Source organism: Cornus florida, unplaced genomic scaffold (genome assembly GCF_030987335.1).
Source record: "Cornus florida cultivar Cherokee Brave unplaced genomic scaffold, ASM3098733v1 CherokeeBrave_3.0.0_Hap2_Chr06, whole genome shotgun sequence".
Lineage (NCBI taxonomy): Eukaryota > Viridiplantae > Streptophyta > Magnoliopsida > Cornales > Cornaceae > Cornus > Cornus florida.
Window position 1 is genome coordinate 84,044,421 of NW_026775576.1, and position 10,246 is coordinate 84,054,666.

Here is a 10,246-nt window from a genome sequence, read left to right on the forward strand (position 1 = left end):
ATCTTTAAAGAAAGTGTTGCACCTTAGATAGAGTACGACACCGCCAAATAGAAGACCAAGCACTAGAATGAAATGGAATCCCAGAAAAATGAGACATTGAAACAGCCAATTTATAAGCAGACCGCACTGAAAATTTACCCGACAGCTCCGGAGCCCAAATGACTACATGTGGTTTATCCCAACGACTTATGTGAATTTTAAGAATTTCCTGCATCATAAAAGGAGGAAATAATTGAGACAAAACATCCATTTTCCATGAAGACGTATCAGAATCAATCAACTCCGCCGCATAAGAGTATGGAACAAAAGCTTGAGTTGGGGAAAATTTTCGTGCAAACGTAAGGACCCAATAATCGTCCCAAATATGCGTTGAAGTGCCATTCCCAATCAATGAGCATAAGCCCTACCTCAATAAATTTTGAGAAGACCAAATACTACGCCAGCCCAAGGAAGGATTAGAGCCCAAAGAAGCATCCAAAAAGGACGAGCCTGGAAAATACTTAGCCTTAAAAATCTGATACAACAAACTTTGCTTCTGAACCTGAAAATGCCAAGCATGCTTCACTAAAAGCACTAAATTAAAAGCCTCCAAATCACGAAAGCCAAGGCCACCCGACTTCTTGCTCCGGCAAAGAAAATCCCAATTAAGCCAATGAATTGCCCGATTTTTATCTTTATTACACTACCAAAAGGAACGAATATGTTTCATCAAATCTTGACACAATGTAGTGGGAAGCTTAAAAGAAGACATAACATACGTAGGTAAAACACTTAAAATGGCCTTAATTAATACTTCTTTCCCACCCATGGACAAAGACTTCGCCTTCCAAAAAGATAACCTGTCCTAAATTTTAATCAGTAAAAACTGAAACACATCTCTTTTGGAATGACCCAAAATAGCGGGAACACCAAGATACCGACCAAGCATCCCCTGCATTTGCAAACCCAAGGATCGGCTAATAGAACAACATACTAAACCTGGGGCATTAGTTAATTTAGTTGAGAAAAAAATAGAAGATTTAGAAAAATTGACTTGTTGCCCAGAAGCCCTTTCATAATCTGCCAAAATTTATTTCAGAAGAAGAACTTCCTCCGGAACTGCAGCACAAAACACAATAGAATCATCAGCAAAAAAAAGATGAAAAATAGACGGAGCACCCCGACAAATATGAATACCAAATAATAACTGAGCTTGTTAAGCTCGCAAAAGAGAAAGAGCTTCAGCACAGATAATAAATCAATAGGGCGATAGAGGATCGCCCTATCTCAAACCCTTAGACGGTTTGAAAAAACCCACCGAACTCCCATTAATCTTTAAAGAGTAAGAAACAGTAGAGATGCAGGATGTGATCATTTGAATCCAATAAGCATTCAACCCCAAACGAGACAGTATGTGCAATAAAAAATCACTCAATCCGATCATAAGCATTACTCATGTTAAGTTTCAACGCCAACCATGCATTATTACCCTTTCGCTTATTTTTGAGATAATGCAAAATTTCATGAGTAATTAAAATATTATCCGTAATATGACGACCTGCAATAAATGCACTTTGAGAATCACTGATAAGGGAGCTACTAATCCCTCTCAACCGGTTAGTCATAATTTTTGCAATAATCCGATAAAACACATTACACAAAGAAATAGGTCGGTAATGACTAACCTGTGTCGGAGAGGAATTCTTTGGAATTAAAACAATATTTGTATGATTAAAACTGGATAACAGATTGCTCGTAGCAAAAAAAACTAGATACAGCATCAACAATATCCTTTTTAAGTACCTCCCAATATTTCTGATAAAATAGCGGTGTCATCCTATCCGGCCCAGGAGCTTTTATCTCGTCAGAAATTCGGACAGGAACATACTGCAAGAACTGCTCAATATGCGTAGGATGGGAGGAGTGAAACAAACTCTAAAAATAAGTCAAAAAAATTGACTAAACGGATACCTCATCAGTTACCCACTGATTCCCAGCATCATAAACTCCTGAAATTGTATTGCGGCCTCGCCTTCGTTTAGCAGTAACATGAAAAAATTTTGTATTACGATCCCCTTCTTTCAACCAAAGAAGATGGGATTTCTGCTTCCAAAACAACTCCTCCTCTAATCAATAAAAAGTTAAGTAATTTTCTAATTTAACCACCGCCGCATGATAGTAATTTGAAGTGCGAGCTTTAAACTCATGGAACCGAGCAACTACTAAGACGAGCTAGTGAGTTAAGATTACAGAGCTTAGCCCAATGAATAAGATCGGCTTTACAGTGACGCAATTTCTGAGCCCATTGAAACTGATAAGAACCAGCAATCGGAGTAGACCAAGCCGAATCAACAATTTGCCTACAATCGTCGAACAATGTCCATCGAGCATCAAAGTGAAATTGCCGTTTCCGAGGCCAAACCACAGGCAAAATTTGAAGAAGTAAGGCATAGTGATCAGATCCCACCATAGAAAGATAAGATAATTGAGCCCGAGGAAAACCCGATAGCCAATCCATAGTCGCCAAAGTGCGATCCAATCGTTCCTGTATATTAGCTAACCCATCGCGCTGATTAGACCAGGTAAAAGGAAAACCCACATAACCAATATCCAACAAAGCACAACAATCAAGCAGAGTACGAAAGGAATGAAGCTGCCACCCTTGCTTAACTTCCCCCCCATGTTTCTCAGAACTATGTACAATATTATTAAAATCACCAATGAGGACCCACCTAGCCGACCAATAACGTGCACTGTTAATAAAATATTTCCATTGCACAGCTCTTTTCCTATCCACAATATTAGCATATAGAAGGGAAAAATACCAAGGTGACTGTTTAGGGGATAAAACAACAACAGTAATTGAAAAACAGTTTTTATTGACCACCCTTCACTGAACATTATCATTCGACCAAAGGCCAAGACCACCCGCAAGCCCAACAGGCTCCACCAAACAACCATGAGGAAAACCCAACATTTTTTGAACAAGCACTGTCCGCTTCCAATTTTTTGTTTCAATAACACCAAAAATATTGGGGCAATATTGAGATTGTAAACGTTTAATTTGCTGAATCGTAGAAACAGACCCCAGACCTTAACAATTCCAAGCAATAATATTGGGAAAATCATTATGGCAATTAGAGAAACAGAAAGGTGGAGCTGCAGAATGGGAGGGAAAAGAACAAGCAGAAGTAAGCAACCAATTGGAACAAGCATCAGATTGATGCCTTAAATGTGAACCCCGGCCGGATGTCATAACTCTTGGCCCAACACTGAAGATAGCAGATAACAGAATTCTGGCCTTGCAAATGGACTGGAAGCCAACAACAAAATATAATGCAGAACCTGTAAGGCCCAACGGACAGAAGCCCAATCGACCAAACAACCGGCCCACAAACAAATACAACACCAAATAGATGGGCCACAACGCACCACGTAGCCACACTTGCAACCATAGAAGCAGCACCACCAACCCACCAACGCCGGAACTGAAAGCAACGACGGAACTACCAGCATTGGAACCACAACCAATCACAAGTAAAATAAACAACCAACCAAACCCCCAGTGCAATCAACATCACCTAAATCGTCCCCAAATAACGCAGAACACTAATCAAAGCCGCGTAACAACAAAAAGTGCCAAGCCCAACACCAAGAATCAACAAGAATCACCGGAAAGTAAAGCACCGAACATAGAGCAAAAGAAGCAATCATCTCCACACCAAGCCCAACGGGACGAGGTACAACAGCAATCAAGAACCCAACAAGCACACAACCCACAAAATAACAGGACACCGGAAGCTCCCCAATCCTGAAAAAACAGGAAACCTCTACACAGAGAGGAAGTCTAGATAGAAGATTTGCTTTAAGGTGGACTGAAGGCATCTAAGTAGCTAGCAATCTTCTGCTTACTTTATTTATTTTCTATTAATTGGAAACAGTTACTATATAATGATTAATGTCCAACTCCAATGCAGACTTTTTTATTTTTAATTTTTAATGGAGAAGACAAATTCTGACTGGGATTGGATCATGTTCAAGATATTTCGATATATTATCTTGAATGATTGTATAGCAGTGGGTTATCTGCAGCCACAATAGTTTATTCTATTTTATGAATAAGGATGCAGATTAAGTATAAGCTTAATCACTTTTTTATTTGTAAACAAGGTATTTGTCTACCATTTACCTTTTTACTTATTAAAAACATGGCACAACAGGTTATTTTGGGCACTCCCTTTTTAGCCTTGATTATGCCAATTGAGAAAATTGATTCTTATGGTATATGTTCAACTCTACAGATAGCATTTGAGTTTTTGACCAAACCCGTGAATAAGCATATCAATGCTCTTAAAGATAACATTATCTTCAAAGAAAAGTAACTGAATTATTTGCAAAAGGAAGTCTCTTCCTTAGCAATCAATCAAAGATTGGTACATCCCACGGAGCAACAGAAAATTGAGTTAATACGACAAAGTTTTCTAAAGGATATCTGCAGTGATGTTCCTAATGCTTTTTGGGACAGAAAGAAGCATATTGTTTCTTTGCCTTATGAAAAAGGATTTACCGATCTGATGATCCCTTCCAAAGCCAGTCCCAGCCATATGAAAGCTGACTATTTGGAATTGTGCAAAACTAAAATTAGCTCTTTAATGGAAAAGAAGCTAGTTACAGCAAGTTACTCCCCATGGAGTTGCATAGCTTTTTATGTTAATAAAAACTCTGAAAAAGAACGAGGAGTTCCTCGACTGGTTATTGACTATCGACCACTTAACCTTGCTTTGAGCTGGATTCGATATCCAATTCCAAACATTAAAGATCTGTTAGATAGATTATAATCTGCTGTAATTTTTTCTAAATTTGATCTTAAATCAGGATATTACCAGGTACAGATTGCAAAAAAGGATCGCTATAAAACTGCTTTTTGTGTACCCTTTGGACAGTATGAATGGACAGTAATGCCCTTTGGTTTAAAAAATGCCCCTTCAGAATTTCAACATATTTTGAATGACATTTTTAATCCTTATACTGAATTTTCTATTGTTTATATTGATGATATTTTAATATTTTCAAAATCAATAGAACAACATTATAAACATTTGAAAATCTTCAAAGATGTTATTTACCGAAGTGGTTTAGTAGTGTCTGTTCCTAAACTAAAAAATTTCCTCACCCAAGTAAGATTTCTTGGTCATGAAATTTATGATGGAAAAATAAAACCCATTGACAGAAGTATTGAGTTTACCTCTAAATTCCCTGATGAAATTAAGGACAAAACTCAACTGCAAAGATTTGTTGGTAGCTTGAATTAGATTCGTAACCATTACAAGAACCTTGCACAGGATACAGCAATTTTATATACACGGCTCAGGAAGTCACCTTCCCCTTGGACTGAAGAACATACGAGAGCCGTCCAGAAGATTAAACTTCGTGCTAAACAGATTCCTTGCTTAGCCCTAGCAAATTCTTCATGGTTTAAAATTGTTGAGACAGATGCATCCAATATTGGATATGGTGGTATTCTTAAACAAAAGAATCCAGATACAGGAACAGAGGAGCTTGTTCACTTCACTTCAGGAGCTTGGAAAAATGCACAATTAAATTATTCCACTATTAAGAAAGAAATTCTTTCTTTAGTTAAATGCATTTATAAATTCCAAGATGATTTAATCAATCAGAAATTCTTGTTACGCATTGATTGTAGTGCTCCTAAACAAGTACTGGAAAAAGATGTAAAAAAATTAGTTTCCAAACAGATATTTGCTGGTTGGCAAGCTGATTTATCTGCTTTTGATTTTTTAATTGAATATATTAAAGGCAGTTCTAATTCTTTACCTGATTTCTTAACCCGTGAATTTTTACAGGGTTCATGAATCAGCCCCATCATGGAGAAGGCCGTGGTAATACCACAAAAGGCCGTGGCAAAGGCAGGGCAAAAGCCAAAGTGGTTATACCACTCACTGATGATCAGTATCCAGCTTTGGAGCATCTCTCTGATTTGCTTCGGACTCCTACTCAAGGAGAAAGCTCACAGAAGAAAACCATGAAAGAGGTTCTCATAACCTAAACCCCTTGGATACCTAATTCAAGGTATCTTCAAACAGTTAGTTCTATTTCTACCTAAGAAGTCTTGAAGTATTGTTTTAATTTAAACAATATAAATGAATATAAATAATTATATTATTAAATTTAATAATTCATCATTTTTATTAAATGAATATAATTTATTTTCTTTGTAGGGCTCACCAAATATTATTTCTTTCTAAATTCATAAAAGTCATACGTCAGTCTTTTTTACTCTTACATTCTTCAATCAATTATCTATTTAACTTAGAATTTTTATTTTCAATTTTTTTATTTTCCCTTCTGGTAACGAGGTGAAAATTGAAAAAATTATTCAAAATAACCAACCGAAAAGAAAAGAATATTTGAAATCCAAACCAATAATAATTGTAGTTGAACAAATTTTTTAATATTATATATCTGGCTATATCCCAGATTCCCAAACTCTCCCTTGCATGCTAGCTAATTGTTGAGATTAATCGAGATACATACAAAACAATGCGATTGCCGTTTGGGCTTCGAAACTAGGGTTATTTAAAATGGGCCTTAGTAATTGCTGTGATGGTGCTTTTCCATTGTTTGGCCCAAAACTTTTTTTTTTTGCAAACCTATTGGGCCTTGTTAATAGTTTCGTATTGGAATTTTTTTGATAAGGTCCATCTTTGAGGTGAGGTTGTCGCTGAGGTTATTGCAAAAGGCCCATTTACTACCGTTGTTGGATCCTATGGTAGAAGAAAATGCTCATCATTTAGCAAATTGGGCTCTGAAGAATAAATTAAAGTTCATTGAGATTAATATCATAAACAAACATAATAAATCAAATCAAATCAAATCTTGTTATGGCTAGTATTGGCTACACATAATACTTAATTGTTGGGATAAGTATTTTAAACTGGGAGAAGTAGTTATTAAACATGCCAAATTTTAAATTGAAAAATATCAATCATAGAAGAATTCTAAACATCAAACTTAATGAGTATGTATATAAAATATTACATTTAAGAAAAATAAATAAATAAAGGATGCACATTAAGCAATATAGATTATAGGGCTAGTTTATGGGACCGGTTGAAAACAACGATAATATACAGCTTTTTGCATATGATTTTGAGATGGATGTAATGGCTTTATGTTGCGTGTTCCCAAATCATACACTCCGAAATCTTTCATCCTTGTATTTGTATCTTCAATGAAATAGATTGAATTGGGTGTATATTCAGGATTATATCTAACTGAAACGAATTTCGAATCATTAGTAGTCAAGAATAGAGCTCGATGACCCAAATTACTCACCTCTTCCCATTTACCATTACCCCAATTTAACTTAAAAATCTCAAACGACTTGGTTTTGGTTCTGCATATATGATGTTCATAAATCCTCACAACCATCAACAATTCACCAGACCACGACCCCTCCACCAAGTACCTGTATTGGTTGACATTACAAGTACCATTGCATACCTCTTCCTCCTTGTAATTAGAATAAGATTTATCCAACAAGAAACGTCGGAGCACACCAAGCTCATCAATCGAGTAGAAGTTACCATGGTAAAATATGACGGAAACCCATTCATGATGATTACTAGCGAAAACAGGCGTCCATTTCCTGTCACCAAGTTTATAAACAGCAATCTGATTCGGGGTATATAAGTAGACCATGCAAGTTGGATCAGTTGGAATGGATGATATGATGAATCTAAGCACATCTGGATTAGTGACCATTTTTAATTCCGGCGGCGGTGGAAGATGGACAACCATTCTTGAAAGAGGATTGAAGAGATATAGTGAACTCTCATAATAAGGATACAATAGTAGCCATCCACGACAGGGAGCAATACATCTAGTCCTTTTGGGAACTGCACCACCACCACCACCATTGCCGGAATCAGCCTCCTCCTCGATGCCTTCGTCGTCTGCCATCCAGTGCTTCTCCATGGACTTTACCAAATCGGGAGAAGTCCTATTGAATATCACACCATCCTTGTACGACAACCTCTTCATGTTGGGTGAACGGAGCCTATACTTGGTGGTGGTGTTTTTGTTGGGATTTATATGCCCTGGCATAGCAAATTCCTATCTGGATTGTATTGACATATGTTCCTGACATATCTGAAATATTTATGATTTATATAATTGGTGAATTCAATGTATTATGTTTCAATTCACTATGAAATTGATAGTGTCCAGTTAATTACAAGAAATATTTATATATATATGTATGTGATGACAATCAATGCATGATATATAAATAGTAATTATAAATTGTTCATAGTCGGTAATTATGGATGGACTCATAATTAATTAAGACTTGAACTGGATCCGCGTTAGGTTGAGATATATTGCGAGAGCCGTCGTATGCAATTACTCCCTATCACTGTCATGGCATTTGACTCTTAAGCATGAGAAAAGTATAGACTCTTTTATTAATTAATAATTACTTTGATTTGTTCGGCGGATTCTTCGGGATCCTTAGACCGACACTTTGGGTAGTTATGTAATTAATAGTTAGAGGGTTATATTTTCAATATTTGCATCATTGCTACTTGTATTTATTTTGTATTGATTATGGTTGATCACAAAGTAAATTCGAAGGCCTTCGTGTGTTTTTAGACAAAATGACTTATTATATATTTATTTATTTAAATTATTATTTTTGTCAAACAAATGTTTTATTGTGATCGAGCCAGAAATAATCAAAGGTACCAAAATAAATATATTAATTAAGTAGTCGGATTGATGGCTATATTTATCCGATGACTAATTATGCATAGAGGGGTCAAAGTGCAATATTGACTTAGAGGTTATTTATTATTTAATTGGAGTTCAATTAATTTCTTTTAGTGGAGTAGAAATTAATTTATGAATTAATTGAATTGGGTCCATGGACCGGGCCAATTATTAATTCATTGTAGCCAATAAAATAATAGGCCCAATGGATTCTCACTCATAGCCCAACTTGATATTGGAATCATATTAGATTTGAGACATATGAATTAGAGATGGAGAAGGATTTGTTGTTTCCTTTTCTTTATTTTTATGTTGCCTATAAATATACATGGTCTATGTATATTTTAGTGGGTGATTTTTAGGAGAAGGAAAAAGGAATAAATTTTCTCTCTCTAGAAAATTAGGGTTTATGTTCTCATCTAATGGAGGCTCCCACAAGCCTAGTTTTCCAAGGTCATTCAAGGAGGCTTATGAGTGATTCCTAAAGGCAAGACCATTACCAAGAAGATGGAGATCCATGGAAAAGATGTCTAGCAAAAGGGATCTACAATAAGTGAGAACATTCACTTTAGAGGAGAGATCTGAGGTTTACTCAAACCTTGATGTAAGTATTCAATCTTTTAGTTGAATAATACATCATATTTTATTTTATTTTTTGCATAAAACTTGTCTCTATGTGATGAATCAAGATCTATGAATCAAAATCCCTCAAAAAGTTTTTAAAACTAGCACGTTTCCCAACAGTGGTATCAGAGCATGGTTTGATTCATTACTAGAGATCATGATTTTATGAACATCATCATTCATGGATCCAAAATTATATTCATATATATTTTTATTGATGTATGTTGATGTATGATTTAATATGTTGATATATATTGATACATAATGATGTATGAATGATTGTGAATGAATGATGATGTATGGTTGGGCCATGGATGAAGCTTATAGGTTAAATTAATGTAATTTTATCTTTGGATGAATGTAATTAAGGCTTTGATTTAGCCGTTTGAAAGTTCAATGATGTAATTTAATTTTTTCCATTGTATTTCAAATTGTAAATATTTTTAAAGCCATGTAATCTTCGTCAAAGGATGCTATGAAGCTTCAAGAAGGTCCAAAAGGATTAAATTATGCTTCAGTAATTTTCTGGAATTTTTCCGAATTTTTTTGGAATTTTTCTGGAATTTTTTGAGGCTTAATTTAATTTTCTGGCATTTTTTCGGATTTTTTGGAATTTTTTCGGCGTTTTTCCGGTGGCCGGAGCTTCGCCGGCGGCGAGAAGGGGCGTCGGAGGTGGCCCGGATCAGGTGTGGCGTCAAGATGGTGAGCCTGGCGCGTGTTCCACACGCGCCAGGAGAGTGCACATGCTGGCGCGTGCATTGCACGCGCCAGCCAAGGGAGCTTGAACTCCACGCGCGTGAAGGCGCGTGGAGGCGCGTCCCACGCGCCCCAGGCGCGTGGGAGCGCGTGAGTG

General features: G+C 36.3%; 1 protein-coding gene across 1 annotated transcript; it reads right to left on the minus strand.

Annotated features, from left to right (window-relative positions):
- Positions 1-7,098: 7,098 nt before the first annotated feature.
- On the minus strand, positions 7,099-8,043 carry LOC132314461 (F-box/kelch-repeat protein At1g57790-like). Its single transcript, XM_059813326.1, has one exon. It carries the CDS (start codon positions 8,041-8,043, stop codon positions 7,099-7,101), a length of 945 nt encoding a protein of 314 aa, XP_059669309.1.
- Between the last annotated feature and the right edge of the window lie 2,203 nt (positions 8,044-10,246).

What these genes read in the sequence shown, in the direction of transcription:
- LOC132314461 (XM_059813326.1), bottom strand. Translation starts at nt 8,043, where the DNA reads ATGAAGAGGTTGTCGTACAAGGATGGTGTGATATTCAATAGGACTTCT.